General features: G+C 35.0%; 1 protein-coding gene across 4 annotated transcripts in view; it reads right to left on the bottom strand.

The window, feature by feature from the left end:
• DIAPH3 (diaphanous-related formin 3) overlaps nt 1-13,821 on the bottom strand; it is a 442,990-nt gene that overhangs the window by 177,165 nt on the left and 252,004 nt on the right. For all 4 annotated transcript variants that reach the window (XM_004680109.2, XM_004680110.2, XM_004680111.2 and 1 more), the window contains one exon: nt 9,048-9,177. In XM_004680109.2, coding sequence (XP_004680166.1) covers nt 9,048-9,177 — 130 coding nt within the window. The remainder of the gene's footprint in view (nt 1-9,047; nt 9,178-13,821) is intronic.

Here is a 13,821-nt window from a genome sequence, read left to right as displayed (position 1 = left end):
GGAGCAGAACAGGCTGACTGACAAAGTACACTGCTGAAGGGATCAGTGGGCAGGTCAGGAGGTCTGCCATGCCATATGGATCACCTCCAGGGCTGAGGATTGAACTTGCACTGAAGCAGCCACGGCTAGCTTGCAGCGCTGAGTCCTAGCCCGTTGGGCCACCAGGGAGGGCCCAACAGATCAATTTTTTAAAGGTGACCTCTTCACAAAGAAGGGGGAAGGTTATCCAACAACCTATTTTCTTCAAGTTTTTCCTAGGGAGGTAGGTAAAATCTTTTTAGATGTTTCTATCACTTCCATCATGTATCCAAGTGTTAGTTTCAGATATCCACAAGGAATTACTTAGTAACACTGAGCAGGTTCATTTATTTTTCAAACATGCAAAAAACCTTTAGGAAAAAAAAAATTCAAGTTTTCAAGAGCTGCTAGAGAATAACTGTTTTTAAACTTTATTAACAGAGACACTTTTTCAAGTGAAATCTTGAATCAAGCAACCAAAAAAAAAAAAAAAATCATACATCAGAGTTCAAAATATGAAAGTGTCTCATGAAAATGAAACTAATTAAATTCCAGTTCTTATGTTCTTATGCAGTCACTATGTCCAAATGCACTCAGCTGTTTGCTTTTATGATTGATGAAAACTACATATATTAACCTCTAATTTTTAGGGAAAATTAATAAAAATCTATAAAATTCTTTGTCTAATATTCTAAGATTGTGTAATTTTCAAACTTATAAAAAAACTATTATTCACAGATACTTGTGTTTACCTACATCATTAACGGCAGCATTTATAGATGTCTGTTAACAAAAAAAAAAAAAAAATCACTGAAGAAAACAGCAGCCACTCTAACAAATGTAGAGAATATTTAGAGTGCAATTTAAGCTTTATTTTGGTATGTATGAAACCATTAAACCACCGCTCTGTGTTAGGTACTACTACATCCTTCATTTTATAGGTAAGGGAACTGAATCCAAGAAAGGATAAGTAATTCATCCAAGATTATAACCCTCTACAACAAGCAGGGCTGGGATCTGCACCTAGTTTTATAGTTTCAGAGTCTCTCCCATAATAAACACCTCTACAATCAAACTGGATTACATTTTTAATTATGCACACTGACTGATATCAATTATTAGGGCTATGACAGTTTCCAAAGTCTATCATAAAAATACCATAAATTCAGATAAATATACAAATTTCAGTTTTAACAGGTTTAGGTTTTGTATATGATGATACAAGGGTATTTCAAAAGCGTGAGAAACACCAAGACATTTCACGATAATGGAAACTATTTTAAATGTATACTTATCACTGTCATTTTCCTTAACCATTTCATAATACTCAATGCAGTAATGGAAGTGATGACAAGGATGAGCTAGGTAAAAAATAGAGTCCCCCAACATCCATATCCATGCAGAACACTTAAAAGGGTTACTTATTTGAAAACGCGATCTTTGCAAACTTTATCAGTTGAGGACACTGAGATGAAATTTTGGGTGGGGTCTAAGTCAAATATCCTATAAGCCCTGAAGATAAAGAGACACACAGAAAAAAATGACAATATGAAAATGGAGGCAGAAGAATGAAGAGGAACAAACTAAGAAATGCCAAGAATTACTGGTAGTTTTGAGAAGAGTTCACTGAATAGTTCCTTTTTCAGAGCTTCCAGAAGGGACCAATCCTACAGATCCCTTAGTTTCAGATTTCTGAATGCCTGAACTGTTATATAATAAATGCTGTCATAAAGTGACCTAGTATACAACAATTGTTTAGTGGCAGTATTAGGAAACCAATAAAACTACTAATTCAAGATTTGTCAAACTAATGGACTACTACTCAGCTATAAAAAAGGATGAGCTGTCATTTATGACAAAATGAATAGAGCTAGAGAGAATAACGCTAAGCAAAATAAGTCAGAAGAAGACAAAAAATGGATGGTCTCACTTATATGTAACTTTAGGGAAACATAAAAGGTCAGTCAAGACTAAATCAGTAATATGCTCTTAACATGTGACTGCAAAATTGATGCCAGTGGAGAAAGCAGATCTTTATGTAGTTAAGGGGGAGTTCTAATGGATCGTGGAAGAGGACTGTTGAGGCACTGGTGGTGGGCAGGGCGTGGAAGTACACATTTGTAGAGATCAACCTAAAAACCCTGAAGCAGATACAAAGATGAAAGCCTTCTTTACCTTAATAAGCATAATTTGTGAAAGAAAAAAAGGCCTATTAAACCAGTTGCCTATATCCTATTATCTACATTGAGCCTTTAACAGACCTGGAAAGAAACATATTAAATAAAAAAGTAATGTTAAAAGTAGCATAAACACAGTCTGGTTCCCGGTAAACAGGTGGCAATTCTACCTGCAGCTTTTGATCACTTCCGATCTCTTCACCTAGTCAGTTACAGGTGAACCTTGTGAGCAGTGGGGTTCAGCAGATTGCTATAAATGTGTTCTACCCACTGTTTATGCTTCTTTCTAGTAAATCAATTTACTATGTTAAACTATCCTTCAGAATATACTCACTCTAAAATTTTCTTTCAACTGCATTGTTTTTAATTTCCCACTTCATGTTGCAAAACTGAAGCCTATCAAATTCTGCTTCAGAACCAGCGGTCAGAGAGCTAGCTCCAAGACCTGTTACTGTTGATCCTGTCCTGTTACTTGAGGTTAGTTATAACTCTTAGATGACACTGATATAGCTATTCACATAGCTATTTCAAATGTGGTGCTGGCCAAAAATCTGCAAACACTGTAAACTGTTAGTTTCTCCAAAAGATGAATATTTTATTGACGCCACTTGTAGTCTGCTGACCTCCACAAATACAGAGAGATCTTTCTGATATGGTTTTCTTCATCATCATCATCTATCAGCCCAACCAGCAGAGTAGATTCAGAAAATGTTCCCTGGCTCACTAACTCAAAAAAGCAATCGTCAGCTGCAAGTAGTCCCTTCATGCCTAGGGCTCTTCAATGCCAGTCTACCGAGCTCTGAATCCTTCACTGAACTGTGGCCAGATTCTTTCTATAGAGCATTCTGTTGCTTTCCAAAATAGTTTATATTTACATTATACAGTACTGTAGCAAAACCTTACATACAAGCCTCCAATTCAAACTTTTGAGGCCAACACTACACAGATAATCTCTGGAATAAAGTGGCAGGATTTAAGGTTTCCCCTCCTCCTCCCCCCCATAGAAGAACCAGGCTGTAAGCCTGTGTGTGTGTTTGGGGGGTGGGAAAGGAGGCTTCACCAGAGACAGAGTGGGAAGCAGAACAGGCAGATCTGCTAAAATACAACAGTGAGGGGAGCAGCAGCGGAGACAGGAGAGTTCTGTTAGCTCCATGGCTGGTTACTGAATTTAGGCTGTAGTAGTGACAGCCATGAGACTTAACCATAACCCACTAGGGAGACCCCCAAAAGTAGCAGAACTTAAATGCTATTTGTTTAGATAATGTGGCTCCTACCATGCTCACAGAGAACTATAAATATTTTTTATGAAGCAGGAGTAAGTGGTAAAGAAATATACATAGGGATATAGTAAGAAAAAAAGAAATAAAAACATTACATTTTAGTTAAATGCATTTTAAAGTAATAGCTAGGCAATGCCACAGATTTAACTCTGAAATTAAGTATGTATGATCATGAATATATTTATTTAGAATGTGTCAATATTTCCTTATACACTAATAATTTACATGTCATGTCTATTCAAGAAAGGAATTGAGGCATAGTTATAATTAAGTAAAACCATGTGATAATTCATGGTTTGTACAAGAGCCTTTGATAATCCTAAATTGATACTAGTGAACATAGCAAGTCTATGACTGTTTATTCAGCTGATTTAATAAAGTAAAAAAGTAATTCTATATAGGCTGCAGGCAAAAAAAAAAAAAAAACTAAGAAAAATGTCTAAAATTAGTTTACTAATTTGCTAAGGCTGACCATACACTGGTAGCAGAAATAACGGAAATCTATTTTCTCACAGTTCTAGAGTCCCAGATAAAGATGTGGGTGGGTTTGGTTTCTTCTGAAGCATCTCTTCTTGACTCGAAGAGGACCACATTTTGGATACATTTCCGTGTCTCTCTTTTGCGCATGTGCATCCCCTCTGACCAAATTCACTTTTTCAATTTTTTGTTGTTGTTGTTGGGCTAACATGAGTTTATATTGTTGTATGTATTTTTGAAGTACAGGACCTCCACTTCTGGTGCTATTACCACAGCACTCTGACCACCAAAAAACATTCATAGTGCACCATCCTTGCTCACTAGTCAGGGTGGTTAGAGCTTCCCTAAGGGCCTCATTTTATCTTAATTACCTCTTTAAAGGCCCAATCCACACATACCATCACATTTTGAGATTAGTACCTCAGCACACAGGGACACCATTCAGGTCCTAACAGAATGTATCATATGTTTACCTTCACTATTTTATTATAATAAATGGTTTCAAACAATAATGTATCCTGTTAATTCATTACATTGTTGGAATTGAACACTATGTGTATTTTCATAAAACTGATATCCTACAACTGACTTGAAACTCAAATAAAGCATTTATTTTGTAAAATTACAACACCTCAACCTTATAATCTCCATGGCATCATCAATCCAACCAATAATACAATGCTAGTCATGTTGTTAATTTTGTTGCACAATATTTTTGTATATTTATAATATACACTTAAGAAATACAATGTAATTTGAATTAATAGCTAATGCTGAATATCCAAAATATATATCAAACTGGCTAATAAATTTTAATTGACATTTTGGAAAATTGTAACATAAGGAGATTAATAGAAGCCTTTGAAAAAGCTTTTTGCTTGCTATAGCAGATGAGTTTGAAATTTTCAAACACTATGCAGTTTCCAGGTGGCAGCCACCTGGAAATTAAGTGTTCTAAGTGTTCACAGTAGGTGAATAAAAGATAAACATTTGGTATTTAGTAAGGCATTTATCATAAAATATTGGAAAGTCACAAGGAATGAGAAATCAGGAGATGTGTTTAAGTAGACAAATACTTCCGTCCGGGTAAGGATTTACTAGTTAAAAGCAAACAAGTAGTTTTAACAAGCTGAGAGCTTATATAATAGGGGGGGGGGGGATTCAAATGTCAGAAAAGAATACTGCTGAAACAGACAATGTAGAAATAGAAAAATATATATATATGACAAAAATACCCAATACACTGAGCAATGTCTTTTCTCTATACAGTGACATTGATTTCCAGCAGTTTGAGAAATGGTCTCTAGTTTAGAGTGGTCTAAGATTTTCTGGAAAAATCAAAAAATTTATTTTTCAGGAAAGAGTGGAACACACATAGTCTTAGGTGTTTCAAGTAAACACCATGAAAATACAGAAAAGGAGGGAAGATGACATTAATTTAAGTCACTTGATGAAGGAGAAAACAGACAACATTCTAGGCCACAGATGCCACTTCCCATGGATTTAACTTACAATCTACCACAAACTGGTGGTTCAGGAGATGCCGAAGGAGACAGAATAAATGAAACAAAATAAAGTGGAAGAAACAGGGCTGAGAAAGATTTATTCAAGTAAGTAGAATCTGGGGAAAGGAGGTAAAGCATGTAGGAATCAATACTTAGAAGTAAAAGATACTCAGAATAAGAGGGTGGAGTCAGCTGAGACAGAACCAGATGTGAGTGAGGTCACCTGGGTTACACTGTGACTCAAAAACAATACCTTACACCAGCAGCAAGACAAGAGTTTCTAACACAGAGAGTAATCAGAAGCCATATGCTTATCAAATGAATGGATCATAAGTGAATTACAGATTGGGTTAGAACAGCAGCATTTCTAGAATTAAGAATTGACTATCTAGACAAAAATAAAAATATAATTGCAGAGGTATGACAATCCTAAAAAAGACAGCACGGAACATGATGACACTGTAAACTTAACTTCGATTGTACTTAACACATTCCTCAAACCAGTTTTGTCACATTTTCTACTCATTAATACACTACCATTCCTATTTAATCATAAAACAGGTTATTGTGAAGTAATCAATGAAAGCTTCACAGATTAGAGCCAACTAATTGCCAACTGTTCAGACAAGGGAGAAAATGTGCTCAACTCTTAGAAGTCTAGAAAGGAAAGAAACATTACAATGGTGTACAGAAATACAATAATGACCCAAAATATTTTCATTGATATACAACAGAAAAGCTGTAAGCTATTATCTCTTAGGAAAAAAAGCAGTCCTAATGAAGTAGATTTTTGAAAATTGTCACACGGGTAAGCTCATTAGTTGCAATGAAAGTTGCCCCTGCTGATCCAGGAGTATCTAATGACCAGGATTTGTTGTGTCTAGAAAACAAAGGTACTTTTTAATTCATGTGATAGCTCACTAAGGAGATTTCAAATCTGGAAACTTTTAAATGATGGTATATAAGAGCGTTGAAATTCTCCAAAACAGACATAGACAGTTCACCTCAAACACTACATTTATTCTTGTAAAATCTTATTAAAAGGGTGATAAAAATCATAAAAAGAAATTATGCTCAGCAATCACCTACACTCCAAAAAAGTTCTTCCAGTGATGGCTTTTGTATTTCTAATCTGAGGTTGGTTGTTCCCTGTGAAACATATTAACAGTATCTGCTGAGTCATGCATATTGTAGCTTCCTCTCTAACAGATGGAAACTAAAACCCCAAAGGCCCACAGACACACCAAAAAAGAAAACAGAACATCTAATGATTAACAACTCTCCAACTTCTTACTGAGATAAATATTTTAAAAAACAAAATATATTTATACAAAATTTTATATACAAATGAGTTTAGACAGTTATTTCTCAAAGCCTTAATTGCAGCAAAATCACTAGAAGGTAATTTCAACAATAAAAAAACACATCTGAAAGAGCAGTGTGTTATAGCTGTGTAATGTAGAAGTAGGAGGAAGAATAGCAAGATGGCCAGAAATGCAACTGCTATTCTTTGACAATGCTTGCCCTAACCTAATTCTTGTTAGAGGCTACTGTAGATAAAGCTATTAACTACACATCCTCTCCCCAGAAAAAGAACTTCCCATAAATATCAAGGCATTTTGCACCACTCATCAATCACTGCTTTGTTACTTATCCAGTTTAACATTCCTTCAAGAATAACCATTTTCAGTTCTTAATTAGCACACTTAATTTCCAAAATCACTGAAATCTCATTTTAGGAAAGTTTCCTGTGCTGAGTTAACGAACCAATCAGTTAAAAAATTATTTTCAGGGGCTCTTCCTGGTAGCACAATGGGTTAAAGCACTGCATTATCATGCTCTCCAAAGCCCCTGAAGCACAAGTTTGATTCCCGGCCAGGAAGCTGACCCACGTGGCGAGGCAGACCTCTCTTGACTGGCCTGCTGCTCCCTAAGCAGTGTATTTCAGTCAATCTGCCTGTTCTGCTCCCACTCTGTCTCTGGTGAATCCTCTCACCCATCATAGCCCTGGCCTGTACCCCAGTTCTGTAAATAAATAAATAAGTAAATGAATCTTTTAAAAAATATATCATATGGTTAGTTTTAGTATTTTCCCACTTTGTGCCAGTTTGCCCTATCTCATTGCTTAATGTGTGGAAAATATTTGAATTATTTTCTCTTCTTGACTTCATTTAAACACTTACACCTTTATATAGACATTATCTTCTTACCCTAAGGACATCTTAAGGTAACACAAGGAAAACGTAAGTAATTACATTAACTTTAGAATTTTAGGAACAGAATAAAAGGTCATTATTGGTGTTAAAAATCAAGATGAATTATTTCCAATGTTTTTCCCTTATCAGATTTCATGATATATAACCTTCAAAGACACATATATCTCAAAATATTTCAAGGAAATACTTCAAGGAAAATCTTATCTAATCATATTCCTCGTTACAGATAAAGTGCTACTTTCCCCATTTTATAGAATATGACATAATTTAAAAGGGGTACTTACCAGGAATATTCACAGCAAAAAGGGAAAAAGTACTTTTCGTTTGCTCCACAGATTCAAATTTTTAAATGTAAATACTCAGATTATTAAAATAGTTAAGTATGGGGGTGGGGAGGGAAGTGCACGGGATTATGGTGATGGCACACGGGTGACTTGGTGCTGGGAAACCCGCGGTGATTACAATTGAGATGGAAAAAAAATGTACAAAATGATATAAAAGTAAATGGTTGTAAAAAAAAAAAAAGTTAGCTATGTTAGTGACCAGAATTCAACACAAAAAGAAAGGAGATATTCCACCATTTCAAATAAGTTATATTTCAAAATGTATCTCTTCATACAAATGAGTATTCATAAATTGGTTATTTGGAGCCTAGTAAGTTTTCCCCCCAGATTATCAATACACTATGAAAATAAAAACTAGATGCCTCATGTGGTCAAAACTTATGTTTAAATCAGATTACAACCAAGCATTAATAATAGGCTCCAGCATTCCAAGGATCCATTACAACCTGATCTAAGCACACAGTTGAGGCTAAAAGCATGTCAGAAATTTGGGCATTCAGAAACAGAGATAGAGTCTCTGCCATTTTCATCACAACTAGTACCAAGAACACAGGTTCCATCTGTGGGCAGAGACAGATTCAGAACTAAGATAAAAGGGAGTCACTGATTACTTGCAGGTGACTAAGAAGCATAATGTCTCTAAGTGCTTGTGAACGACTGTACCAGGACAGCACCTCACTGGTCATAGCAGAGGGGCTTGCTGCACAGCAGGAGGTAGAGCTGGAAGTATTTACAAAGTTTAAATTGCAAAAATGTATTTTTGAATGCAATTAATTAATTAATCAATCAAATTAAATCCATGACCAGGAATGCCAATTATAAAATAAATGACCTACCATTTTCCATTTGAATAAATGACCTACCATTTTCCATTTTCCATTTTCCATTTTCCATGACATTTGAAGTGAATATTTGCCAATGAAAACACTGACAAAGAAGGCAAGTATATTCAAATAAAAGCATTATTTTCTATGTTCAAATCCTAACTAAAGACCCAAAGGAGTGATATGTTGTCTATGAAAGCACATACCTTTACTAGCTTTGTCTAAATGTTCCAAATCATCCACAAAATTCAGAATATCAGGGTGTTTTTCTTCACATATTTCCACCAGAAAATGAAGCAGTGTTGTTTTCTGATCTGCTGATTTTGTGTCCTTTAGCTAAATTGGATGAGAGGAAAAATGTGAAAAAATATTTTGATAAACTACTGTCTGTTTTGCAGATAAGAAAAAAGTCAGTAGTAATACTATTTTATTTTTGATGAGCATTTTAATAGTTGAAAAGCTACATTTAAGTATTGATATTTACTCAAAGTTATTAACATCTACTGTAAAGAAGGCATATGTTTCAACCAATCCAGCATGCAGGATTTTAAAGAACAAAAAATTAAATAAATAAGTGGAGAAATACCTACCTACAAACAAACAAACAAACAACAAAAAAAAAAACACCTGAACATAAACTACAGTAGTGCTTAAAAATACCCTGGGTTTTCATTCATTTCCATTTGACATATATTTGTAGAATGCCTACCTAATACTATGGGAATAGAGATACAACAATAAAAGACACAGTCATTCTTCAAGAAGTGGTTTACAACAAAAATAATCACAAAGTACATCTAGGAGGACATGACATTTGAAGTGAATATTAGTAGGCTCAAAGTTGTATATGGTGCTTGGTAAGGAATGGATAAAACTGAAAAGCAAACTATCATAGGCAGATAGACTATAGCATTTGAAAAGGGTCATTGATAAGCAAGAAAATGGCAAGACAGAATAAAAAAAAAAACAAAAAACTCCAGAATAAATATCTGAGTTGTGGAGGGCAAGTGAGGAAGAATAGAAAGATACAAATTTGGGAAGGGAGAAAAGACCAGAAAGTAAAAAGAAATATAATGGAAATTCCAGCATTGGAAATAGGATTTTGATCCGATCCCTGTGAATTGGGAGTTTTTAAACTGCATGAAACATTTGAGAAAGTTGCAGCTAGTCCAGCTTGGATTAAAGATCAGAGCAAGTAACAACAGACGGCAGAGCAATTTAAAGAGCTGTAGTAAGAATCCAGAGAGGGAAAGAGGAGGGAATTGAAGTACTGCCTTCGGAGTGGAGAAAATGGACAGAGTAGACATGGGAAACCTATCAGAGTGAACACTGAAACCAATCAGAAAAGACAAGAAAGAGATTTGGGTTAAGGTGGCCAGGGAAATAACTTTTTCAGTTTGGCTCAAGTTGAGTTTGAATCTTTTAAAGCAACATCCATGTGGAAATGATATTATATAATAATTTATATAAGTATAAAACAATGTATCTCAACATCTTCATTCTTGACTGGAGAGTATTTTTATTTTCAGATTTATTTATTTGTGCATACAGAACTGGGGTACAGGCCAGAGGTGCAAGGGGTGGTGAGAGGATTCACCAGAGAAAGGTACACTGCTGAGGGGATCAGTGGGCGTGTCACGAGAGGTCTGCCGGGCCATGTGGTCACCTCTGGGGCAGGTGGGGATGGAACTCATGCTGAAGTGGCTTTATCTTCTTAGTGCTGCCGCTTTAACCCGCTGTGCCACCAAGGAGGGCCCAACTGAAGGGCATTTTTAGGTATTTTTTCTTCTAGTCATTTATAACTTGAAATTATAAAATCACAGATATACTATATATATATATATATATATATATATATATATCTGTTAATGTACAAAATATATGTCTGTAGTTTAACAACAGTAAGGAAATTTTGTTTGTTCTCCGGTAACTGCCGAGCATACATGGCTAGAATTTAGAGTACTGGGCTTGAAGCACCATTTCATGAGCACTTGCCCGAAAGCTGAAAGGTTGATTAAATGAACGTGATCAAGCATACAGTATGGAAGAAAGGAGAAGAGAGTCTTGAAAAGAAGACCAGAGCTGACAAATCTTAATATGACATGGTCAAGGACCATAATTAGAAGGAAAGGGAGTTGATTAGATTCTAATTTAAGTGATTAATGGGATTTAGCATGGGCTTTGTAAGGTAGAAAGTGTTGGGTGTAACTATAGGACAACTCTATCATCAATAGCCTCAACACAACTAATATTTCACAGAACATACATGTAAGAGGGAGAAGTCACCTTTCCTATCAGGATTTCATTTAGAGCTGGAAATTCTTGGCATACCTAACTCTGAACAGCCCTACTTACTTGCTTTCTTTCCAAATATTTCATACTTTAAGATAGGCTTAAATACAGCGACATTATTTTTTCAGACTCTGTATTACTAAATAACACACCGCTATCAGAAAAATATCAAATAACAGCTAATATTCAATAATGGAAAAGATAATCTTTACCTTCAAATATTAACACACCACGAAGTAGTGTGTGCTAATGTGTGTGTTAATGAACTACCTCTGGAAACACAGAGCTACCATCCTAGATAGCCTAACTTTCATATGATTGTTCGTGTAATGGCTTCAAATTCTCTGCTGCCCTATTCAACATGCAAGCTAAAAGAATGATTCCTGGCACGTTATAAACTGACCAATATAAACATTTATGTAGAGTTCATTATTTGATACCAGGTTTCAAAGGACCATGGAGTATTTGAGAAAGGTACCATATAGCACTGATGAGAATGAAAACTAGGTCAACCTTCATAGAATAGCATGGATGCTCTCAATACGTGCAAAATAGATCTGCCATATGATCCATTAGATCATCTTTGGGCAGAGGGAATCTGCCCAAAGAACACAAAGACACTAACTTGAAGGAATTCATACACTTCTGTGTTTATGCAGCATTATTTACAAGTCAGACTATGAAAACTTGAATGACCCCCCCAACACACTCATGCACACACACACACAGACAGATATCACACACCTCCCACACAAAGAGATACAGCTCAGCTACAAAAAGAAATCTTGCCACTTGCAATAATAATGATGGAAGTGGAGGGATTATGCTAAGTGAAATAAAGTGAAAATCAGAAAAACAAACACTGAATGATTTTATCCTGAGGGGAATAAAGAAACATAGTAAAAAAAAATTTTATATAGCCAACAGAAGCCCTTGAAATATGGTTATAGAACTGAAGCTAGTAGTGGGAAAAGGGGTGCAGGGTAAGAATGAGGGTGAAATGCCAATTTATTTTGTGGAAGATTACTGGAACTTCGGTAGTGGGTGCAGAATGGTAACAGATTTGCTGAGGTGTGAGCCTATACCTGTAAAAGATACACAGTGCTGTAAATCCACATTATCTTCATAAATAAAAAACACTGATCACAGCATTGCTTTGAGTGTTTACAAGAGTATATTACTTCCAGTAATGACTTGATTACTAGCTAGATTAATTGGCACTAATATGTAGATAAACTGATAATGCTAAAAGATGCCCTTAACGATTAGTAACAATCTTGGGCAAGCTACTGGACCTTTCTTTTTACATACTCAAATGTAAAAATATGGAACTGGATAGGAAAGTAGAACTCTTACTTCACTTTCTACTCTAATAATATGAAGTATTTTTTTAGTGTTATAAAATAGTATATATTTAAATTTTAACATTTAATATATGTAAAATATAAATTTTTATAACTAGATTGTAGTGAAATGAAGTATTAGTAAACAGCAAAATCTAACAAACAAATAGCAATATTAGAATAAATGAACACTCTAGTTATAATCTCAGTTCTGAAGCTAATTTTCAATGCTGGGCTTAGAATCTTCCAAAGAGTTTGTTTTTATATATACAGAGAAAGTTAATCTGATTTATATATGTTACCTCTAAACCCTGTCATGTCATTCATAGGATCATCTTAGAAGGATAAAGTCAGAATAAAAGTAATGAACTTTCACGAATTGTGCCTCTCACAGAAGAAAAAAAAAAGTTAACATAAAAGGCTGTTTTTAAAAAGCATCAGGGTAACAAAGCTCTCTCCCGCTGCTCCTCCACAGGCCACCAGGCCCCACCCTTAGCGCAATGACTACTTGGGTAAAACTGTCCTTTCTGTCAACTTCCAACAGTTGACTACCAACACTTTACACCCTCCTTTACTGTATTTCTTTCATGTGAACCTAGATACATAGTTTGTGTGGAATGTTGAATAACTCAAGCACCATCCACCTCTATAATCTGTAACGGCTGGAAAGAATTTTCCTGTAGGATTTGTGATATAGTTAAACAGCCAGCAACTGCTAGGATTAATATATCATGACATCTCTAAGATCCAATAACAGCAAACTGGAATAAACTTAATCTGTGTTCATGAGCAATAAGAATTTAAAATTTCAATTCTAGAATATAATATTTTTCAATAACTACTGGTTTAAAAAATGTGATGGAGGTCAAGCAAAGATTCCAGTTATTAAGAGACAATTATTAAATTTAACACTAATTTATGGAGGATGGTGCTATTCTGGCTGCATTATTGAAAACACAAATAATTAGCAAGTAACATACTGTTAGCAGCCTAATATCAAAGTATATACTCTCTGAAGTGAAAATGGAAGCAAAATTCTCCTATCCATACAAACTCATTATTTAGCAATTTTGAGAATGCAGGATTAACAAATCAATAAATTTAAAGTGGAAAATTAATAAATGACAATTAATTCAGAAAAGAAATGCAGATGGCAACAATTTGTTCATAATTCATGGCGTAATCACATTTACAAACTAGTCAGAGGCTCTAAATTCCAGGGTGGAGATTCTTCATTAAGGTCCTAGAAGTATCAGAAAAAAATTGTGCAGTGATGCCAAAATATTCTTCCTCCCTCAATTTTTTTGACTCCCTTCCTTCTTCATTCATTAAAATCATTTAAAAA

Source organism: Condylura cristata, unplaced genomic scaffold (assembly GCF_000260355.1).
Source record: "Condylura cristata isolate star-nosed mole 26May11 unplaced genomic scaffold, ConCri1.0 scaffold00010, whole genome shotgun sequence".
Lineage (NCBI taxonomy): Eukaryota > Metazoa > Chordata > Mammalia > Eulipotyphla > Talpidae > Condylura > Condylura cristata.
The sequence above is the reverse complement of the archived record's forward strand: the minus strand, read 5'-3'. Positions and strand labels throughout refer to the sequence as shown.